Source organism: Pleurodeles waltl, chromosome 11 (genome assembly GCF_031143425.1).
Source record: "Pleurodeles waltl isolate 20211129_DDA chromosome 11, aPleWal1.hap1.20221129, whole genome shotgun sequence".
Taxonomy (NCBI): domain Eukaryota; kingdom Metazoa; phylum Chordata; class Amphibia; order Caudata; family Salamandridae; genus Pleurodeles; species Pleurodeles waltl.
In genome coordinates, this window is record NC_090450.1 from 807,245,720 (window position 1) to 807,269,874 (window position 24,155).

Genomic DNA, 24,155 nt, shown 5'->3' on the forward strand with positions numbered 1-24,155 from the left:
CCGGCTCCATTCGGAGCCGGCATCCTCGTGGAAGGGGGTTTCCCGCTGGGCGGGCGGGCGGCCTTCTGGCGGTCGCCCGCCGGCCCAGCGGGAAACTCAGAATTACCACGGCGGTCTTTTGACCGCGCTGCGGTATTCTGTCGGGGGAACTTTGGCGGGCGGCCTCCGCCGTCCGCCGAAGTCAGAATGACCCCCTAAGTTATAAAATGCATTGTCATGTTTCTAGGCTGTGTCTGAACTTTAATAATTTAGGGTCAGCTCCTAAGGAGGTTGGAAGAGAATTTCAGAGCCTAGTTCCTTGTACCCTCAAGGCTATACCACTCCATTTAGCAGAAATAAACCCGGGCACATCAAGGGCCATATTTAAAGTTTTCTTTGCACTGCATTTGCATAATTTTTTTACGCAAAAGTGGCGCAAAATTACAAAATGTAATTGTATTTTGTAAGTTTGCCCTGCTTTTGAGTCCAAAAATGATGCAAATGCGGCACAAAAAAGTATAAGTATGGGCCTATATTTGTAGCCACTAATTGATTTCAAAATCAACAAGTTGAAGAGTTGGAAAGTTTCCTGGAGAGAAAGCAAACTGGGACACAGAAACAAATTATTAATTTCCACATTATGGGGTGCCAGCTTGCTTTCTAATGGGTTTCGACAATGGCCTGGAAGTGGACCGTTTGGGTATCCAGAAGGGTTACTAGCTGCAATTCAATCTTCGCATTGCTGCACTGTAAGTGGCTGGAATTCTGGAAACTGGTGTGCAGGTATGTTTTCATCAAAAGCAAAAGTACCTCTGTGTACTGAAAGAAAATATTCTCTAATTTGAAAAAATTGCTGTCGAAGATTTGACCATGGCTTTCACCAACTTCTGAGAGGGCAGATTATCAGTGGTAGCTTCTACAGGAGTGACTCAGGAATTTAACATATTGAAAATTAAATGTCTCTAGAGCTGTTCTCATAGGAATTTTGTTTTGTAAATAATATGTTCTTTTGACTGCGTTGATTATCTAGTTGTATTGATGCGGATGTTTAGTAAAAAATGTCTTTGTAGTTTTTCCACCATTTGACTTCAGTTTCTTCAATGTTTGTTTTTCAGAGTTTAGTATTCGCATATACCATTAGCATATTTAGTATTTGCCATTAATGTTTCTTTCCAGTATGGGACTAATGTTATCTAAAGTAGGTACTCATCACAGCATAACGCTCTATACAAGGATGTTCAAGTTCTTTGAATTGTTGATAGCGTGCAATGTCATTGTATCTAATCATTGGATTCAGACAGGTGGTGTAAAGTTCTTCCAATCACCAGAGTAAATGGTTCTCTTCTAAGTTCCGTATGGTTACCTTTAATGTGACCTGTTATGTCGAGGAGAATTCATGCAAAAATGGCCAGGAGAGGATGCATGTGCAAGGTGTGTGGTCCTAAGGCAATTTGGTGAGCTAGACACCAAAGCCAATGAATGGCTTACCATTGGAATTGGTTCTTTAATGTGTTGACCAAGGCAGAAGGTGTTTAGTGCTGACAATACTTCATGGCCCTTGGAGTCCTGACTACATTTCCCCTAAATGTTAGAGTCTCAAAAAACGACCAAATTCTCAAGGCAGAACAATTTCTTCTAACCAGGAGTCACTTATAAGTGATAAAGTAAAATACAGTCTATCATGTTTTTGTTCTAATGTTTTTTTCAGCCAATCCAATTTCAAAGAAAAGTGTCTCAATGCTGTTAAATTGGTAAAAGGGTTTAAGATGAACTGGGATCTATTTATGGGAAATACAGACATTCATCCCACTGATTATCTAGAGGGACAGGTGCAGCGCAGGATTCTATATCCCTGAGGTACCATATCTTACAAGATAGGGTTACAATCTTCTAACACTCGAGTTTCCATGATAAAGGTTATCATTAGATATCAAGGCATTCTGTTCTTCTAGTCAGATCTTTTCCTCCTTGTGCACACATTCTCTTACTCTATTTCTTTTTTTCATGAGCGCCTCCTGATCATTCACTCATTGATGGTGCAGACCAATTTCTGTGCTTAATGTCTTTCTGTCATGAAATATTCACACTCTGTGTCACAAACTGAAGCCATTCATTATCTAATATCAGCTTACGATCAACTCTTTTTTTAAATCATCTCATTCAGAAACCTAATAACAACTCACAAAGTCCACTTGCTAGAAAACCTCAGTATTAGCCACGTGGAAAAATTAATTGATCAATGCAAATGACAAACGTCTGTGTGTTATAATGAAAAAAAGGCCCATAATATCACTGGCCAGGTTCCCTTGTGTCTTAAAAGGCATCAGGGTAGGACATGGGGTACCTGCTTTCACCCTAGTCACTCTTATTGCACTTGGTTCACTGTCGAATTAGATGTTCAATCTCCCTATCCAAAGCCAATCATAAAAGATTCTGCATGACTCTCCATTCAGTACACAACATGCCCAGATGACCCATGAAGGCTACATTAAAGTACTTAACATGTACACTCACTGGCAGATCAAATTTATTTCCCCTTGCTACAACACTCTGTCTAATCTCCTTTATCCAAATATCCAACAATAATGTATTCCTGATCTATTCTAAAATTACCACTATGTCAGACTCTTGTCTCCATTCAAGTTATCTAGCATGATGATGTGACATTCACCTATCCACCTAATCTTGATCACCAGTGTCCATCTGAGCTAATCACAATCCACCTCATCTGTAGTTCACACAGGCCTCAATCCAGGAAATTCAACTGCACATTTTCAACCTCACAACAAATAGCTTGTAACTTAGTCAAATTTGCTAAATTGTGCTATTGGAATGGTCCCTCCAACTGCAGTCAACATGTATTTAAGCAGTTTATGGTTTGTCCTCAAAGTGAACTTGGTACAGGCAAGTGTTCACCCAAATTGGAACAACTTTGTTACAAGACTGTAAGATTTATTGTTTCAGACATTTGTGTTTGCGAAAACCTCAAACAATGCGAATGCATAACCTGCAAAGGAAAGATTTTGGGCCAGGTGTTTTAACAATGGAATAAGCGATTTATAAATTATGATTTTCTCTGAATTTCAGTTAGGAAATTGCTATTCCTAATGTATGAAACTTTTATTTTTAAATTAGGGATTCCTAGCACTTTGCAAATTGACCAACCTCATGAATATTAATGAGGGAGGTCGCAATTTGAGACCGATTTGGAATTACAGCCATCACAGGAATGGTGGCCTTCTGGGGTCAGCAGACCACAATGTCTATGATTGCTTTTAAATAAAGCTTTTTTTTTAAATGAAACCCATTGTCCTTCAAGGAAAATGGGATTCATTTAAAAAAGAAACAGTTTAACTTTCATTTTTGTAACATTCTCAAAAGAGAAGGGTCCCTTGGGAACCCCATCCGATTAGAAGGAGCATTCAGACTTGGTGCTACCCAGGAGGAAATTGACAGGCTCTCTCTGCCAGGTTCTGGAAACAGGGAAGTCCAGACAAGCCAGATGTTAAACTATAGGGAAGATTATTTGTCCAAGATCAGGCATGTAGGCCATGACCAACTACCATTCCCATAAATGCATCCTTGAGATTCAAATGGTCCAACTAATTACATTGGGGCAGGATACTTCTCTTTGGAGAGACCTTTGGAGAGGTTCTCTCTCCAGAAGGCATTGCAGTCGTCAATGAAAATGTTGAGAGAACCAGGTGCGCTCTTCAAGGCACTCCTCAGGGGGAAGCTTTGTGCTTTCCCTTCTAACAACCCCAAACATTGTAAACTGAGAATCAGCAGTGGAAAAGGTGGGGGATTGGTTTGTTCTCCAAGAGCCATCCTCCATTTTGCAACTCCCTGTTTTACTGAAAAAAATGATTGTTAATAGCTAGAGGTACTCCTAACAAAAAATGTACTGGTTGTGTTTCCAAAGCATTACCTATGTGCACATACTCTGATTATCGCTATTAAGCTTGTAAAAATGTTATGGCAACAATAGGTGCAGACATACAAAATATAATAAACACAATGGGATCCCTGTATGCCCCCATTCATCTGGGCATGATTTTTACAAATGGTCACTAGCTTGCTCACATGGATTCCGCTACTGCATCCCTAAAACTATGATATGCCACCATCAAAATAGGCTTGTGCACAGTGGCGGTTACGCCGATAACTACAATATTTGGAGACAAATGAATTGACTTCTCTCTAAGAGTACACCCAAATAGTTTCCTTGTGAATCACCAATTTTCAGTTTGGAGAGCCCTTGAAATCAGGTCACCACAAACTGTTGTCAAAAATTTAAAAAGGTGACTCTTCAGGGGCATAGGATAAATGGCGGGGTGGTAAAGATGCACAGGATGTTGGAACTTTCATGCTAACACCAACTTTTTCCAACTTTTCTACTTCCCGACTTTCTGCAATGTACAACTCTGTGACAAACTGATTATTTTTGGAGTATTTAGTTTTTTGGTTCAATTAACCCCTTCCCCGCCAAGGACCTCATGGGGGCGGGAGAGGCATAAAAGGAAAGGAAAGCCCTTTCCTTTGATGTCTCTCTGAGCGATCGTGAAGCAATCGGGTTGCAGAAATGCCTACTAGACACCAGGGAATTCGTTTTTCTGTGAAATTGGCATGAGGTGAGCTCCCCAAGGGGGGGGGGGGCATTTTTTAAAAGGCCTTTTCTGCCCCCCTTGGGGGCAGATCGGTCTATTTTAATTAGGCCAATCTGCCCCCGGGGGGGGGGGGCAGAACCCACAAAACACCAGGCATGGTTTTTTTTGTGTGTTATTGACATGAGGGGAGAGACCCCTTGGGCAATGGTCGCTCCCTGGGGGGCAAATTATTGGCCTATCGTAATTAGGCTGATCTTCCCCCGGGAGGCAGAAACCTCTAGACACCAGGGATAATTTTTTTTTGTTTTGTTTTATTTTTTACATGTGGGAGAGCGACCCCTTAGGCAAGGGTCGCTCCCTGGGGGCAAATTGTCTTTAGGCCATTTCTGGCCCCTTTGGTGGCACATCAGCCTGTTGCAGATTTACACTTTGCAAAAACAGGTCTGTTTTCTTTAGGAAAATGTGATGTGTCCATGTTGTGTTTTGGGGGTTTCCCTATCGCGAGCACTAGGCCTACCTACACTTGTGAGGTACCATTTTTATCTGTGTATACAGCCGGGTTGGAGAAACCTAAGTGCGCATGTTTGTTTGGCCGGCCTCAGACAGCCAGCCAAACACACATGAACATTTAGTGCACTACCTCCTTCTCCCCTCCTCCCCCTCCCACCTTGGGTGGCCCAGCCCCACCCCTCCCCTGTACTGCTGGGTGAGCCAGGGGAGCAACGCTCCTTCGCCATAGTGAAGGAGCCACCCCTGCATAATGGCAGCCTTCAGAAATGAATTCTATAGTCATTAACACCCCAGTGGACTCCTGTCTCACTAGTTCCCCTCAGTATAATGTACTTGCAAGCACTGGTCTCTGCATGTCGCTGGAACTGTGGAAATTGCAGGAAGAGTCAAAATCATTTAGCCCCTCATAGTCATAAGCATTTAGCACCCTCAAAGTCATAAGCATTTAGCACCCTCAAAGTTGAACATTGGTGAAGAAAAACCTCTACCCTGACTCTGAATTGGTGGAAGTTTACCTTCACAATTCTATACGGATGTGGACATTCTGTCAGTATGGTAGAGTTACAATATTTACAGGTTTGTGGGTAGGGGAAGATTTGGGCTCGTTAGAGGGGGTGACCTCCTTACAAGTGAGTTGAGGTTCGCAAACCCCTTCCAGGTAAAGATCCATTCGAAATACGCGCACAAGTCTGCTGCTGCCAAAAGCACTAGTGAATTGTCAGGGTGAAGGGAAGTAGGGGAACGCCCCTTAATTAACGGGGGTTATAGGTGCATGGGTTTCGCAACAGAGAAAAAGATTTTTAAATGGGCAACACAAAAAGATAAGTTACATGTGTAAATGCACATTTCTATATGCAGACGTTTCCACCTCTTGCAAGTTCTGCATATGGTAATTCTACATATTATTGTAGAAATTCTGGAAATTCTGACTGATATATATATATATATAACTATATGTACTTCTGGTAATGTTTGTGACTCCCCATGAAACTGGAAATCCACTTCAAACGTAAGAGTGATCCACTGGGAGTCGTTTTCTGGCCTTCCAACCGAGGCCTTAGAGAATTGTGTTGTTATGAGGTAAATTTTGAAGTAATCCGTGGATTTTGTGTACACTGCACTTCTTTGAGCCACACTTCTTTCGGTGAGTATTGGTGACACACCCATTACTCCATTTGGAATTTTTCTATGAATACAGAACTGCCCCTTGGGAACACTTTTAAACATCTGCCTCTCAGAAGAGGGCATTTCAATTGTTGCAGTAATGTCTAGGAAGCACTCCTTGGTGTAGGCTGGATGTTGCAGTATAGTTATTTATTTAAACAGATTTGCAGAGTGCAGCGAGTGCTCAAGCTTCCTATTTTCTCTGGCAGTTATGGGAAATTGCGCTTCACATTGAGGAGTTCTGTGGCTCCAAAACAACAGTGCACGTTAGACAATTCCTGCCATTTGAGGCAGGAGTAAGCAGGTCAACACACCGGGCACACTGGACTCACATCCAGAACTGTCCATTGGCCGTGTAGGTGGTTGAGGTGTACCATGTACTGAATCTGAGGCAGTGGTTTCTGTTGCTCGCCACTGGCACTTAATTGTCAACACTGGCACTTACGACAGTCTGCCACATTGGGTGATGTCTGTCTAATTTAGAGATGAGCACAACAACAGTTGTTTATTAATTAAACATACATTAAGAATGACTAATACTGGAGCCGAGATCGCAGCCATGCAAGACCCATAACATGGAATTCCTCAGCCCTCTGCCCTAATCCCTACATCCTGACCTACCACGGAGGCCCCCACCACCTGTAACGCTGATGACTACCCCGTCCACTGACGGCACGTCGCAGTAACCCACACCGCCCTTGCTAAGGCCTCTGAAGCTGCCGAGGAATGGCTACCTGTGGATGTGGCCTCTGGCAGGATCACATCAGCCCGAGGGTCCCAGACTGCCTTAAAGCAAAATCTGAGATGCCCGGACTGTTAGCTTCCTATCTGGGAAACTGCAGAAGCCACTCGCTCTGCGGCCAACTGGCCTCCCTGGAGGCCGGGAGGACAATCTGTGCTGCACCTGGCCGCGTCGGCTCTCCCCTATTGGGCGCGGCCATGAAGCAGCTGCCGCGTGTAAAGATGTGCTACTATGGCCGCCGCTCCCCTTCAGCACCATGAGAAGCCACTGCTGTAACATGGATGCACTGCCCCCCGTAGTAACCCAGGTGAATGTATAACATAGGTGTCCCATAAGTCTGCTCACAGTCCTTCCCCCTCACTCCCCTGAGGAGACTGGGATGGCCACCATTACTTTGCCCCTCCCTGCTGGCTTTCTTCTCCTGACCAGGTCCTGAGTAGTTCTGCTGGCTGCCCCGGGCTGCTGAGGACAGTGACACACACCGGTGCCGGAGCCCCTGTGGCACAACCTAGCACATCACAGAGGGGATCGCCCCACCTCATTATCGCTAGTTAGTAACAACACCTTGAAACAGGGACCCAGTGCAGTCCTTCTACGATTGCCCCTAACTCTGCATATTATGCTTTCATACTTGACTGTTTGGGGAACCGATGCTGACCTGAGAGGGGGGTGCGATCACAATGAACTACATTGTGGGGTCTGCACCCCATTGCTCCTTTGAACTCCACCATTTAACATACCCCGTGTCTGACACAAACGTAGACATACCACACCTGGTGAACAGAGGGCCCCTGGGACTACCTTGCAGCATTACTCATTGGCATTGCGATTCACCCTCATGGCTTGCCCAAAACAAGACAGAGCGACTGCAGTGGAAGATAGAGAACTCTCAAGTTAATATTTTCCCTGACTACACCACAGAGGTGCAGCACTGGGGGTACCCCTTTCTGGCCGTGAAAACGTGCCTCCACAAACATGACATCAGACTTTCTCTACAGTTTCCTGATATGCTCCAGATAATGCACAGAGATAGTGCCATCTTTTGCTCTACCCTGGAAGAGGCCTGGACTTGGCTGGGATGAAGAGGCATTGCAGCCTCACCTCTGGAGAACGTGGACTTCTCCACTGCATGGAAGGTGCAGAGACATCATAGACCTCGTAACAAACACCCTCTAGCTGGCTCAACAAAGCAATAGGCTGCCAAAGAAAGGGCACAGGCAGTTGCAGAAGTGGAACAGCGAGCAGCAACCCCATCCCCTACAGGATCAGTGACGGGAAAACTCGACGACAAGACATCACACAACGCCTTAACATTGGTTGATGCCTTGCTTGGGAGGGGTCCTGTTCTAATTCCTCAAAGTTCTGAGTAAATTATATAGTTGCAAATATTCACCGGGTTTGAAATTGCCTACACTATGATTTTGTGAGTACCATACAATGCTGAATAGACTGCATGGGTGGGGGGCATCATATTGGTATAGTGGCTCAGGGGTGTGAGTGCCACATCCATTGATATGGTTATTGGTACATTGTCACTACCCCTTCTATAGACAGTGACACAGACATTGACTGGTTTATAACTTCTTTCTTTGTTGCATTACAGTGCTACTGGCCAGTCACACATTGGTGTACTAGCCCAGGAGGGGGTGATTGATGACAAGTGTATGCTTGTTTTTATTCTTTAAGTGTTGCTTCTTTGTTGCATGTTTTAATAGGTGTGCAGTCTGCTGGGCTTGGGGCGGGGGGGTGGCTGGCCGAGGCTGGGGGTCCATGAGGCTGTAGTGGAGATGCTTCTTATATGTCTAATGTTATAAGATTGTGCATGGTGGTAGAGCTGGGACACAATACCTGTTTCTGACCTAGAATGTTAGAGGGCTAGCTAGTTACATGAAGCGATATCGTGTGCATCAATATCTACGTAGATGCAAGATTCATGTTGCACTTATCCAGGAGACCCATCTTACTACCCCGGAGTTCGAGATCATGCACAGGCTCTGGCAAGGCACATTAATGGGGTTCCACCTATTCCCAATATGCTAGAGGCGCGCTCATATATGTAGCACCAGGGGTACAGCTGGAGGTGTTACACACTAAGGTAGATCTGTAAGGGAGGTATGCGGTATTGGAAGGGATCCCTGATGGCCTCCCTGTGTCATTTGTTTCTTTGTATGCTCCCAACACCAATCTGACCCATTTCCTCTGTTCTCTCCCCCGGCTGTGGTGCATCATCCAGCATTTTCTTATCACAATTATATGATTAATATATGGAATTACATTCAGTTTTTCTCTGTTTTATTTTCCTTTCATATATTGTTTTCACACGCAGTGGCTTTTTCCTTTTGCACCATATTCAATAAAAGTAATTTTTGAATGATCTTTCCTTCTTTTTCACACCTTGGGTATGAGCAAGATTGGGTAACTCTTCTATTTTTTATTTTATTTCATTTATTTTGTTCATATTTTCACAGCCTTGAGAAAGCCCCAGGGCGAAACACATGTCGGCTGTTGCTTCAGGAGTGTGTTATAATAGATATTCACTGGACTCATTGACTTGACTCAGCGCATTAATCAAAAACATTTTGACAGTGTGAAGAATTGAACATGCATATTGGATTTATGGTGAGACCACCAATCTCTATTTTGCTGCATATTGCACAAGTGAATTGCTACTGGGGCAAGGACTTTAATTTAATTCTGGGTTTAGACCGTGACCGCTCTTGCCCACCAGTTCCAGAGCTCAATCCACAGCTCTTACCCAACAACTTAGACGCTGGGTTTCCCGCACTCGGGTATTGGACACGTGGTGTAACCTACATCCCACATCTAGAGAATAATCCTCCTATTTGGGGTTACATGACCTACACACTAGGATTGACCATTTTACTGTAGCTCAGAGGCACTATTAAGGGTTACCCATGCTGAATATCTGGGATGCACCTCTTCAGACCACTTCCCATTACAATTCCAACTATCATGGGGCCCACGGATGCCCTGCAAGAGAGAGCATTTTGCAATACCCAATTGAACCCTATCACCTCAGACTTCAAAGATAATGAAGGCACGGCCTCGAACACCAGCTTAGAACGTGTTGCATTCAAAGTACTCCTTCATGGACAAGATGATGTATGGCACTAAGTTAGTGCTGTGTAGAGAGCTCCACTCCTGGGAAACGAACATCCAGAGGTATGAAAGGATGGTGTCTGCAGACCGGACAGTGGCTTCCCCACTTGTGCGAGCACGGCTCGCCCGCAAGACAACACTAGAGGAGCTGGGCAAATTAGACCACAATGACTATCTGGCGAGAAAACATGTGGAGTGTGACAAGGCAGGTATACTTCTGGCTCCTCCCCTCTGATTCCCCCTGGGTTCCAATTACCACTATTCGTGGCAAGACGGGACCAGTGCCCAATACTCAAGAAGCCATTAATATCATTTTTGCTGTAATTATGCCAAGCTATATACAGTCTGAGGCCGGTAGATACAAACTTCATTAGGTCGTTCCTGGATAATATACCCTTGCTGCAATTACAGGCGTACCCAGCAGGCCGATCTTGAGGCACCCTATGGAAATTGAAATTTCGGGCACGATCAAACAAATGGCGTATGGCAAGACTCCCAGGGCAGACAGCTGACCGCTCAAATTTTACTCTACTTTTAAATCCCAACTCACCCCCCAAGTATTTATATCTGCCTATTCCACAGATATACTCTACACCTCACTTGGGAGATGGTACTGGTTGTCCTGCCTAAACCCCATAGGTACATCCTATTGGTGGTTTCTTATCATCCCCTCTCCCTATTAAACTCAGATTATAAGATCCTAGGTGAGGTGCTGGCTGAACCCTATGGCATAACATGTAGTACAAGCATATCAGAACAGGTTTATACCCAGCAGGAACACGTTCCTGAACCTGCATTGCCTGTTCATGCTGATGAATTGGTCATGGACCTCGGGTGCGAAACCCTGGGATGCATCACTGGACATAGAGAAGGCGTTTGACACCCTCAGGTGGGAATATCTGAAAGAAGTCCTTGCAAGAGTTTGGGTCGGTCCCAGATTCCTTAAATGGACTGGTCTACTATACAATACACCTCTAACCTGCGTGAAAACTGGATGCCCTACATCTGACCTATTTAATATTAAACTCCCTGGAAAGGGAGGAAATGTCCTACCCTGCCTGGACTGCCCCTTAAACCCAATAGGTTTTGCATTGGCTATGGAACCCCTTCCATGTGCACTCAAGGCGCAAGCCATGGAATGGGGAATCCAAGCCGGAGACAGCTGGCACATAATCTCGTTTTATGCTGATGATGCTCTGAAATACCTGATGGATGATGCTATGGTACTCCCCTGACTTATGGAACTCCTACAACAGTTTGTAGAAGCATCTGGATGGAGGATGAACTGGGAAAAATCCCATCTGTGTCCCCTGAGAGCTTTGTCAGAAGGACAGCAGAGGGAGCGTCTGTATACCCCACTCCCCTGGCCTTGCGACTCCTTTAAATACTTAGGCATCCGAGTGTATCATTCTGACAAGGATTTGACAGACAGCAGCATAGGCAGAGTCCTTACCGGTGCAAGATCATCCCTCCCATTTTGGACAAATGTCTTGCTCTCCCCAGCACGTAGGATTGCCACCTCCAAGATATTAATACTCCCCAAGTTAATGTATTTATTTTCCACCATCTCTGTCCTATTTGCAGAACTACGCTCACTCCTGGCCACACTGATATGGGGCAAGGGCTGAAGGCGAGATGAGGTCTCCAAACTCTACACTCCTTTGGAGCAGGGTGGAATATGCTCCACAAACTATGAATACTACTGTGCTGCTGCCCAGATGCAGTTGCCCATGCGATGTTTAGCAGGCCAGAAGATGTTTGAACTAGGATACAGGTTTGGTAGGGCAATGCCACTGCTGGTGTTGCCATGGCTGTTGGGCTCTGAGGCAGAGATACTTGGAAAGGGAGGAAAGGTCCTTATGCACGTGGCTAAGACTTGTTGAATCACATATACAGTCAAGACCATATCTGCCCTCCATATGCGCCAGAGCAATCTCTCTGGGCATTACCAGGGTTCTCAGAGTTACACTCAGCCAGATGCAACCTCATGGTCAGAGGCTGGCCTTACGGTTTAGGGCGATCTTTTGACAGACAAGGTTCTTGGTACGTTTGAGAGCTTTGTGGATGATTATGGTATACCACTGGGCTCCTTCCTTATCTACTCTACACTTACGCGACAATTACACACAGTTTGGCGTAAAACACACGGAGAGCTGGAGACTTCATTATTCTTTCAGGTGTTGCTGGTGCATGGAGGGACACAGGGCTGTTACACATCTCTGAAATGTATAGCTCTCTGTGCATTGACAGGGAGGTCCCATCTGCTCTCTTTGAGCCTATTGGGATGCTGCCCTTGACAACACGCTTACAGACAAACAATGGGACAATGTATAGGGATACCAAAATTAATCTCCACGAACACCAGACTGAAATATACGCAATTTAATTAACTCCTCTATATCTACCTTACCCCGCAATGGTTGACTTGCATGTACCTGGGGGCCACAGACACCTGCCCCCGCTGCCAGGCTAGTGAGCAGATTTCATACACATGGTCTGGAGCTGCCCTCAGCTGGACCCTTGTTAGGGTTAGATAGCGAGGTTCCTCTCCGAGGCCTTGGCCTCCCCGCTCCAGAGGGAGGGATTGCATTGCTTGCTGGGCATTGCGTTTCGCACTGCGGTGCGTACATCTGTTAATAAATTCATTGATTTAGCCTTCGTCCCGGCTAAACTTAGAATAACCATGAGCTGCAAATCTGCTATGGCCCTTCCCACATCCGTCTGTGGTTGTCAGACCTAAGCTCTGGAATACTGGTGAGCAACAGGCACTCACTGAATAGGGGCCAATCAGGGCACTTGGCGCTGGTCCGGCCTCCTGATTGAACAAATATTTGGAGAAGGTAGAAGCTAAATCTAACGACAGGCCACCCTGAATGCATGTTACGCTGCCCTCACTCCTGGGAACACAAGACACATGCTCACTCTTCTCTCTTAAGGATGATGCTCTATATTACTATTTGCAACACCAACATGTTTTCTGTCCAGATTTAATTCCATATTGGCACTAGTCCCTCATTGGTTAATGACAAGCGATCCTCTCTCATTCTCTCCCCTCTCCATCCCCTCCTATTCAGCCCCCCACACCTGACACCCATCCAAGTCGGTGCTTAATTTGTGCTTGTTGTTTCCGGTGCTGAGCACCGGCACTTATTTTTGAGGGCCGGGGCTTATTCTTCTGCCAAAAGCAGTTGCTGCGAGCAAAAGACACCTATGGGAAAGACAGAGGAAGGGAAAAACGAAAAAGCATCACAAAGGGAGAAAGTAGAAAGCTGCTAGAGTGAGCTGAAGGGGCGGGGAGTGGCTTTAAATGGATTAAAGAGGCCCGAGGTGTCTTCAGGATTATGCCGCCTCAGTATTCCCTGCTCGCACAATTAATTGCAGCAGCCGTGTGTTTACGAGGAGGGCTTTGGGCACCGGCACATCTTTATTTATAAATTAAGCACTGGTCCAAGTGCAAGTGACTACATACCACAGTTCGGTTAATTTCAATGAACATTAATTTGGTTGCAAGCCCTCTAATATGCACTTCCAAAGTTAAAGGCACTATTGTTTACCTTTTGCTTCAACCCACAATTGTACTCATGTGTAAATTATTGTAGACTCTTTTACATAATGTGGGGCTTGTGCTTGCAAAGTTACTACTATACAAACTAAATAAGAAGTATTTAAAAAAAAAGAATGACCAGTACTGCCACCCAAACCCTTCTTAAGGCTTTGGGTGGCCTGGAGTAGTCTGAATTGTCCCACTTGTAGGAGTGTGATAGTTGCTAGTTGTGTTTGTACAGTAGCTGGCAGAGCTGGCGGGGGCAATGGGTGGTGCGAGTTGTAGTGGCCTCCTGATGAGGGCAATGCCACTTATTATTTTATAAATTAAACCCTGGGTGTATCTAACGGACAGAGAGACCCGGTGCTTGTTGAGTGAGAGTGCTCAATAGACATTTTCCAAACTGCAAAAGCTTAATTTAATCTTTTATACATAACGAAAACTTCAAGAAATGTTTGTGATGCCTTGCACTCTGCGACTGCCTAGCCCTTTTCAGATCGAAGGCTGCCAGACAGTGCAGCTATTCCGATGTAAAAGACTTATTGTAGACACTTCATAGATGACCTCAAAGCAACTCTGCCCATTGCTGTCCATTGGCTTTTTGTCATTCTTATTTTCTTGCTTTCTTCTAGATGGCTTATATTGTTTTAGCCCATCTATCTAGTCTTTATCTCTCCAGTGCGCATAGCCTTTGATCCTTCTTTCTGATTGGCTCCTTTTATCCTTCTACAAGTGTCTACTTTTCTGGAACTTTTCTTAATTTTTTTTTACTAGCACTCCAGGAGAGTGCATGAGTTTCACCCATTCTTTGTTTTTCCCCCACTTCTCTTAGCACATTTCTTTTCATAACATTATAATAGTTCTACTTTCAACATATTTTCCTTCATGCCGCTCCCATTGCATTTACTGTTTTCTATACTTGCCCTCTCATGCTTTATCAGTGTGCAACCATTTCATCTAGGACCTTTACTATACTTTTATGTGCACATTTCATTTCTTATCGTTATACTATTATAATGTAAAAAATTTAAACTCTGCGTTTCTTAAAACTTTCATGAGAGTGCATGCGTTTTTACCATTCATCCCTTTTGCCTGCTTTTCTCATCACATTTCGTTTCGTAACATTATAAAAATATCATCTTCCACAACTTTGTCCACGGAGCGGCCCTTTCGTGCACTTTCACTTTTATACAGCTTTACCCTTCAAGCCACTCTGCCGAGTGCTTTAACTCCATGTTCAGCTCTCTTTTGTTCTTTTGCTTCCACACCCTTTCCACTTTGACTTGGCTCTGTTTCCACCCCTCCTTACGTCCTCCATGTTGCTTCCCCCACCCACGCCCCCTGTGTTGCTTCACACGGCACACCCATGTATTGCTTCTGCTGCTCTTCTCTTACTTCCCTGCCCTCCAGAATTCCAATCTCCATGTTGCTTCCCCTATCTGTATTCTCTCCTCCACTTGCTTGTGGTATTTTGTTTTTCTTACCGATCCAACTCAGATGAGAAAACAAAAACAAAAATATGATTGCATCATTTTGTAGATATGTGCATACATGGTGCTCATGCTTATTAAATGATGCAGTCAGTTGTGTAGGCTTTTCTTCCTGTTTATTAGCCATGCCGACAGTGTCAAGGATGCTGGCTGAAACCTTTAGCAAAGCAAAAGGGTCCCAAAGGTGAGACGTATTGACTTTGCCAATGCTTGTTGTTAAGCAAGTCTCTGTGTTTAAGAAAGCCAGCAGCATTTGTCATCCATCTGAGGAAGTGGTCTGGCGTTCTTCTTCATCCTGTTAATTGATCTTTTCTGTGTTCATCCATCGATGACCCTTGCTTGATTGTATTTTTATTGCAGTTTATAGTGGTGCCCCATGGCAAACGTCTGCAGTAACCCTGCCCATGGAGCCAGTAGTATCTCTCACCAGACGTGTATAGCTGAACAATGAACATTTTTATGCTACAGCTTCTTATGAAGTAGCCAAAATCACATTGATCAACCTGGGGCCGAGGCAGAGGAAAAACAGGCATTGGCAATGCCAACATGCCACAGATCTAAAAGGCTGAGGTATTGGCCTTGCCAATGCTTTCTAGTTTCACATGCAAACACATGCATCAAGACGCATGTATCTAGACACAGGCCCATACATGGCCTGTATCCCTGCAACAGGTTTTACGTTAAAGAAAGCCCACTCCAAGACAGGAATGGAACCATGGTTCACAATGCATCCATGCTCACACAATATGATGGGCACATATATTGTAATGCATGCACATTAGACCGTATTCTTGCGTACATCATAGCGCATGTGCATGCATGCATTGTTAAGAACGCGTGGCGCACTACAGCAAACATCTTTAGTTTACCATTCTAACTTGGCAGAAAACCATGTTAGACAGACAGACAGATAACTATGGTAATAAAACTACAGATAAACATAACTCCAATACTGCAATGTCAATTATATTTGGAACACAACATTTCTGTCATGATGTCCATGATATATTCTAGCGCCATGCCCCATAAAAAGTCTGAATTGGTGTGCTCCTGTGTCTTTGTCTAGTTTCATGCTTTAGGAACACCACGTGCAACCATATCTGGTGGTGTCTAATTTAAAAAAATATTAGTAATGGGACAAACGTGCTGAGATTTAATTACCCTTGTTAAACTTTAGAAAGTCTTCTAGAAGCTAGGGAGCCAACCAGCACTGGGTAATGTACAGTATATATGTTTTGTGTTTACTCACTGATGGCGTAAACATATGGTACTAGTTGAACAAGTTTTTTTTTATTTTATTTTTACAGTCTTTTCTAAAACTATAACCCGTTTTTGTAGAAATTACAATTCATGTTCTCTTTGATCTTCACTAGATCAATTCTTTACACCAAATGTGAGGATAATATACTGCCACCTTTAGCTGGGTGGAGGGACTGCAAGTCACTTTACACCCGAACTCTAGCTTAAAGCAGTTTACTATTGATAAAATGGTTGAACACGATCCCTCTAAAGGGCCAAGCAGTGAAGGATGTCACAAACGGTTTCAAAATAAACTTCACTAAACAAGGGAAGATTCTGGAATGCCTACTGCTGGTGACTGGTAGTGATGGAGGGGGTTTGTCAGTGCATAATTTCCCATATAATCCTCATTTCTGATTTTAAATATTTACCAGACCCAGTCCCCTTCAAAATGGGGATGTACTACGTAATCAGGGATACCTTACGCCCCGTTTCTGTGTGGTCTGAACTGGAGATTTTGGACCTCATTAAGAGGTCCCTGTTTTTATCCCCTGTAAGTTCACCCCTCTATCAGAGGCATCAGTACCTCTGGGGAACAGAGTTACTGGGGTTTACAGATGGGATCTTGAGAGTCCCACTAGATGACGAATTACCAGAGGAATCACTAATTCCAGATTTGATTCCACTTGTAATTCCATATTTTCCCTAGAGTGTGCCACAGAGAATTCACCTGCTGGCAGTAGCCGAACTCTAAACGGATCCACAGTGGTTGTGTGTATCTCATAACTCCAGTGGTATTGGTAACTTCTGCTACCAGTTCCTGGGCTGGTAACTTGTGTTAACAGCCCGAATGGTGTAACCAAGAAACTCGTAATGAGACCTTTCGTCCTCTGGTGAAAGACAAGGTATCCAAAGTAAAACCCCAGATAATATAATTTCGATGGGACTAGTAACTCCTTTTACGTCGTATTGTAGTTACAGGAGCACTCGTAATAAGATCTTTACTCCTGAGGACTTGAGTTATATTTGCCCTGATGAAGCCCTACTTGTAATGCATAGAAGCCAGTCAGCAGTGGGAATTGCACTTACTGTGGCGGCTGCATTTGGTTTTAGGATTTGATTCATACTTGGGTGGTTACAGCAGGTCGTCTGATTTATGGAGGACGTGCTAAATGCAAAAGAGAATCCATAGTGCAGTTCATTCTACCATTCTATCCCCAATGTGGAAGACATTCTGCCAGTGATTTCTCCACCAGAGTTAACACTTCCTCCAGAAATAAGAGGATTTTCCATGATTCAGAACTTTGAACCAATCTCTAGAGGCCACTAGTCATGTAAGAAGAACTGAGTGGTCTAGCTTATCGATAGAGTCCAGCTGGCAGTGCAATGTAAATACCTGCTGACCTAATCTCCATTCTTACCAACCCTTAGAGGCATTTCCCCAGGATCGAGAGGTGTCTCAGATTACAGTATGATCACACCATGCACTAAAGAAAAGCTTCACTGCTAACCTTCCCGTGTGCCAACTAGATTTGACTTATCTGGACACCAACATGAGCACTGAGTAAGGGCATCAATGGGATGCAATGAGGTGTGCTCTCAAGCAATGCTTAAATTAGCGGTATGTGAATGACTCCTCAGTCCAAAAATTCAGCATATCATGAGCAGGCGAATGGCTACTTATTCAAAAGATTATGCAGCATTTCATGAGTAGATGAAATGTGGATTCTCCACAAACATGCCGCAGAGGGGTCTGGGTCGTGCATACAAAGACACCCCAGGGACAGATGCAACCTATTCCTGCAGTGTTCCTTTGGAAGATGTGCTATAGTCTTTGCATGCCATTAAAAAGACTTCGAGTCAATTTTATCCCAGATAATATTGACGTCCAAGAATCTGCCATATTTATGGGGTACTGGGAAATAGGGGCAGGTTGCCTAGACTAGTCTATTCGGGGCAGATAGTGATGTTACTGGTGCTGATGCAAGGAATTGGGAGAGATAAAGAGTGAATAATTTCACCAAGAAGAATCCCCCGAGGATCATATGTAGATTCTCCCAACTGAAACTTGTTTTTCAGAGGAGGGAGAGATTTGCTATAAAGGCTATCTCAGGACAAAGAAAAACACCAGTTGCCTGAAATTCACATCCGAGCTAATCAAACAATCCAATGAGAAGTGTGCAAAACAAAATACAAGTGGAAAAGTGATTCACACAAAAATGTAAGTGCTCAGAAAAGCCATTGCATAGAGGTGAGAGTGATAACAACTTTTCTTAAGTGAATGAGTGAAAGGTATTATGGCTTCACGTGTACAGGTTCCAAAAATCAAAACGTTCATGGAACTGCAGAAAAAGACAAAAAGCGGACTTAAAATGCACTTAATATGTCAAAGCGCAAACGCCAGCCACATTAAAAGACTTTTTGGGACAGCTGCGTTCTATTATAAATAAATTACTTACGGACATAACTGGAATATTTTGTAGGAAAAGAATAAGAGAATAGTACCAGAAGCAAAGGGACACAGGGAGTTGACTCGTGACACTGCACAGGGAAGCGGTTTGCATAAAACCCAGCAACCTACACTGAACATCGAAGACCTTGAAAGCCAAGAGAGATGTCAGGTCTCCAAAAATTGGTGGATACTGAAATGAAGAGTTCAGAAGCACCAAGCTCCCATTTCCAATCCTCTCTCTAGGCCCTACTCCACACTTGAAAAACGTGGAAAGTCTCCTTCCTCTGCAAAATAATCAGATACACTCAGGTGCCAGTTCCTGATGTCGGACCAGCAAGCCTAGCGACATGATCATAAAGAAGAGAGCAGAAGACCCCTCCTGACCAGGCCTTGCCATTCTTTGCATGTCATCAACCAGGCCTTTTACACTGAGAACTTTGTATTGTTATACCAGAGGGTGGATCAAATATAGATACAGGCAGTGCTTTAAATGGGCCGGTACTCTCCGGTACTGAGTACCAGCACTTTTTTATTTTGAGAGGGAGAGTACCGGCATATCTCAAGAAAAACGTAATACTTTTAATTGGAGAGTACCGGCACTTCTCAGAAACAAGCAGGTACTCTGATAGAGAGTACCTGCACTTCTATTTTTCCATTTAAAGCACTGGATACAGGAAAGTTGAAACTGTGTTGGAGTTTGGAGGTATCCACATGAGATAAATGTACCTACAATTAATATAAATATGAATCATTACATAGCCAGTGATTATGCTGAGATTTTTGCATGGCGCTGGTGGTAATAGACAACTGCCGGACACCACTGGTCTATCCCATTTCTTTCTCTCAAATTTGCTGAACAAAGTCAACAATTGTGCAATTCTACGGCCATGATGTTTTCCGCATAATCATGGATTTGCTGCCTTTGCTACATAATCCAGCATCTGATCATGATTTACAGATGCTACAAAAATGTTTCTAGGTTACAGAGAAAAAGCTATTAAAGAAATGAGGCACATATAGTTTCACACAGAAGCGCATCTGTTGGAAGCCTTCAGTTCCAGCTGCTGTACTCAGGTGTCAAACTAGTACGAAAGAGATGCAAACTTTGCCATAGAGTATAAATTTGATAAAATGACAAAATAATGAAATTATACTGCTACATATTGTGTCACGTTGAGATGCACAACTTGCCTTTTCTTCCACATAATTTGGTCATCTCTGCCACATAATGTGGTCCTCCACTGCTGCATAATTCCCTGTCCATTCAGGTTTAATACCCATTGTGTAATGTATTACATTGTTTGACAACTCCTGTAAGCGCAAATATCTACTTTTTAGACGAATTGGGTGGTCCATGGCATTTCCTACGGTCAGGTGAGTGTTACCGTAACAAAACTCTGTGACATGGATGGAGAAAAGAGGAGGAGCTAAAGGCAAGAAATAAAAGAAAGATGCAATGGTGTAATTAAATCTTAGCCCCCCTCCTAGCAAATTACAATGAGAAACCCCCCACCATATTCCAACCAGTCCTGTCCCCAAAAGTCTACATTTGCAAATCCAGTAATTACCTGGACAAGAACATTTTGGAGTATGCTATGGTTCGCAGCTGATGGCAACCCAGAATATGTGCTATTTTGGAGCTATTTATTGCACTTGACAAATTTGAAACCCAGGAGTGTTGGCATTTATCAGCTGCAATAAATACTAAATACATCTCTGTGGCACTCATAGTCACATCCTGTATTTCCCTTTCACTTTCTCCTCTTTCACTTCCTCTCTATCTTATTTTTCCCCCACCTATGTCTTTATATCCTCTCACTTGCTCTCTCTGGCTCGCTTTCTCCTTATCTGTCTCTCTGTTAGGTCTGTTATTCAGCTGTTTGTTATAGCCTGGATGTTTCTAGTTGGCTCTCTTCTCTCTCTGCAAGATTCCTCCAACCACAGATGGTTGGTCGGTGTTGAGTCAGGGACATGTGGTGCACCTGTCTGGCTCTTTCCAGCCGCCCACCTCTACTCGGGGTTGATTTTACTATTCAAAAAGGTTCAGGGGTCAGACTTTCCTCAACTGGTTTGCTGTTTGCTGTCAGAATTCACATATGAGTAGCTGCTGCAATAAATGATGTAAAACAGACGCACTAGAGGTTTCATGTCTAATCAACCTCCTCTGAGACGACAGACTGGCTAATGAATGTGAAACTACGTTATCATGAAACATTATATCAAAAATAAATTATTTGTTATGTGTTCTCTTTCATAATTAGTTGTATCCTTACCTCTGTACGTACCTTTTATTAATATCTTGTCACATCTTTTCTTTTCTCCAATTTTGCATCTACTCATCTTCACCCACCTCCTTCCTCACTCTCGGCTCTGCCCTGGCAGTGAGGCTAGAGAAGTTGTCTGAGGCGGCCCACGTAAACACCAATGCCATTCGCTCCAGCCAAGATGAGATTTCAGATTACCGCCGTCAGCTGCAGTCTAAGATGACTGAGCTGGACTCCCTGAGGGGATCCAAGGAGTCCATGGAGAGGCAACGTTTGGATATGGAAGACCAACACAATGCTGATGTGCTGGCCTATCAGGTACCTCCACCACCAAGTAGACCTGGACCTCCAACTAATCAGTGCTGCTTATTTTTAGAGTGCACAGTTGGTATGAGTAATCTCCTGGCACTTACTTCATTAGACCAATTTTATTTTTTTCTAGTCAGATCAGAGAATGATTGATGTAATGTGGGCTTTAACAGTTTCGCAATTAAGAGTCACAGTAGTAATTGAACCCTACACTGTATAGCTGAAAGGAGAATAAAGTGAGGAACCACCCACCATCAAGCCAGTGATGTTCAGGCCAAGTCCTCTAATACTAGATGACATTAAAAGTGCAGCATATAAGTAAATTGTTTTTCTAAGCACCATTCGCTAAAATTGCTTTTCGAAGCATCTTTTAAAATAACCTCCACCTCCATAATATTTTAGACTTATTCTTGCATTTCCATCCATGGACCCTAAACTGAAAATTCGTTTTTTCTCAATTGAGAATGGAATGTCACATAATCATCAGTAAAGTTTGAAAATGTTTTAAGAATTTGTTTTAATCTGTATTTTGTTTTACTATTTAAAAAGCGAACAGAAAATGTAAAAAGCAATTTAAAATGTCTAAAGACAATTTAGTACGATTAAAGTAAGTGGCACTGATAATTTTTCTGGATAATTCTTTAAGAAGATGGCCTGGGAATAGACTTTGTAGATGCCCCGGTGCTAAGAACTTTGTCAATGTGCCAACCCAAGAGAGAAAGTCAGTTTGACTGCAACCACCCAAAAGCCAACTTGGCACTATTGGGATGAGCTTTAGGTGACAATCAATCCTACTAGATATCACAGGGACAGTCTGTGTAATTGAAACCCTCTTTCACAATAGAAATGCACACTCAAGTGACTATTATAAAAATCAATAATATAGTGATCGTCAAATTTACCATCACATAGAACAACGAATAGTTCTGTCACATATTGGTAAGACCATAAGATTCTTTTACATTGAAATTCTAGCTCCACCCTCATGCCTTTGGCTAGCGAAACTACCCCCAGTGCCAAAAGACAAGCCTAATTCTGAGTTTCAAAGACGGTTCACACCAGCATGTCTCAGCTGAACAATCAAGTCAATGTTCAGTGAGCTAATACCTTCTGCTATTTCCATCTGCACTGAAAGCAACGACGATAAGCCCACAGAATGAAGATCTAAGGCCCATATTTATACTTTTTTAGTGCCGCATTTGCGTCAAATTGTATTTTGTAAGTTTGCACCGCTTTTGTGTCAAAAAGTGGTGCAAATGCGGCGCTAAAAAAGTATAAATATGGGCCTAAGTGTGATTCTGGCAGTCTTCAGCAAAGAAAGGTGATACAGTTCTGTATGGCTTCTGTCTCGAATTTCTGGCATGAAGTCTCCTCTATCTTTTTACACTCTTTTCTTAGTTCATGGCATGTCTATTATTTGTTGAATTTTTCAGAGTAAGCAATTAGCGGAAAAGGCATTAGCACCCTTTCATGTAGTTTACTTCTGCGAAGCTACATTTTTTGTTTAAAAAACAATAGTGATAAGTCAAATTATCAGCTTCCATGAAACTTTGTCTATCATTCAAAACAATGACTAAAAGAACATATTTGGTTCATACTCAATAACGTGAATATATTCAAACAGAATTGATTATTATATACAAATGAATAATAGCCTGAATAAATTTGCAATTTACATTTTGACATATATATCTAATAACCAACCGATATAATTCAGAAAAGGGGAATACCTAAAAGCTAAAAAAAGACAATACTTATAAATGCTTAGAGGTGACACATTTTTGAAAGTGTGTGTTTGGTGTGGCAGCCAAATATTTAAGGTTGGTGTGGTACGGGAGCTCAACTTATAAGTTTATGGGGAAAAAATGGTTGCGAGTATGCAAACAGGGATAGTTCTCTACATTGACTTGGTATCAAACAAGCCCAAATACAATGTAAAAACACAAGTAAATAAAAGGATGTTAAGATGGGAGGTTAAAATGCATAGAAACAAGCTTTGTTCAAAATAATAGATAAGTAGTAAACAAGGTTTTTGTAAAATCTGTATTAGAAATTAAATTTTAGGAATAGATGTTAGGAAGACGATTTTAAAAGTCTGAACGATCACAAGACCAGTTTAGATGGGAGAAAAAGAGTGGTGACTTTGAGGCCACAATATACTAAAAACCTTTTATGAATGTAGCTCTCACTTACACTAGATTACGCAGGTGTCTGTGTTCAAAGAGGCATGACAGCCTCAAGCCAGGCCATTCTTCTGTGTCACAGGATGCCACACCTCAGATTGCCTGTATGCACAGATACGCATATCTGCCTTTCTGTCATGGGGGTGAGAAACTCCACATTGGACTTCAGAATCAAAAGTACACCAGGTCCGAGGACAGTTATGAGAGGTTTTACAAGGCACACACTCAGAGGTGCCTAAACTCACAGTGTACCAACTGAGCTGAGGCTTCTGAACATTGTGCTGCTCATCACAGACATCTCATTTGCTGAGACCTATTTAGAAAAATTAATGGCAGGAAGAAATATTAAAACATTGGAATACTGAAGCTCTTTTGAAAAGCTCCATCGAATGGAGTGGCTGACAGTGAATAATGGCTGGAATGGGGCATCTGTGCTAACATTCCCATGCTTGGCTTTCTGTTTCTCCCTGTTTATTTTAGGACATTCCACACTCAGTGAGTGGAATTTTCTAATAGCCTTATAGACCTTCTGCCTCACGTTGTAACAGTTGC

At 43.1% G+C, this 24,155-nt stretch overlaps 1 protein-coding gene across 1 annotated transcript in view; it reads left to right on the forward strand.

Annotated features, from left to right (window-relative positions):
* The window catches only part of NEFH (neurofilament heavy chain), a 93,491-nt gene that overhangs the window by 52,582 nt on the left and 16,754 nt on the right, over positions 1-24,155 (forward strand). Inside the window, exon 2 of the mRNA XM_069214582.1 lies at positions 21,230-21,429. Within this exon, the coding sequence (XP_069070683.1) occupies positions 21,230-21,429 (200 nt within the window). The remainder of the gene's footprint in view (positions 1-21,229; positions 21,430-24,155) is intronic.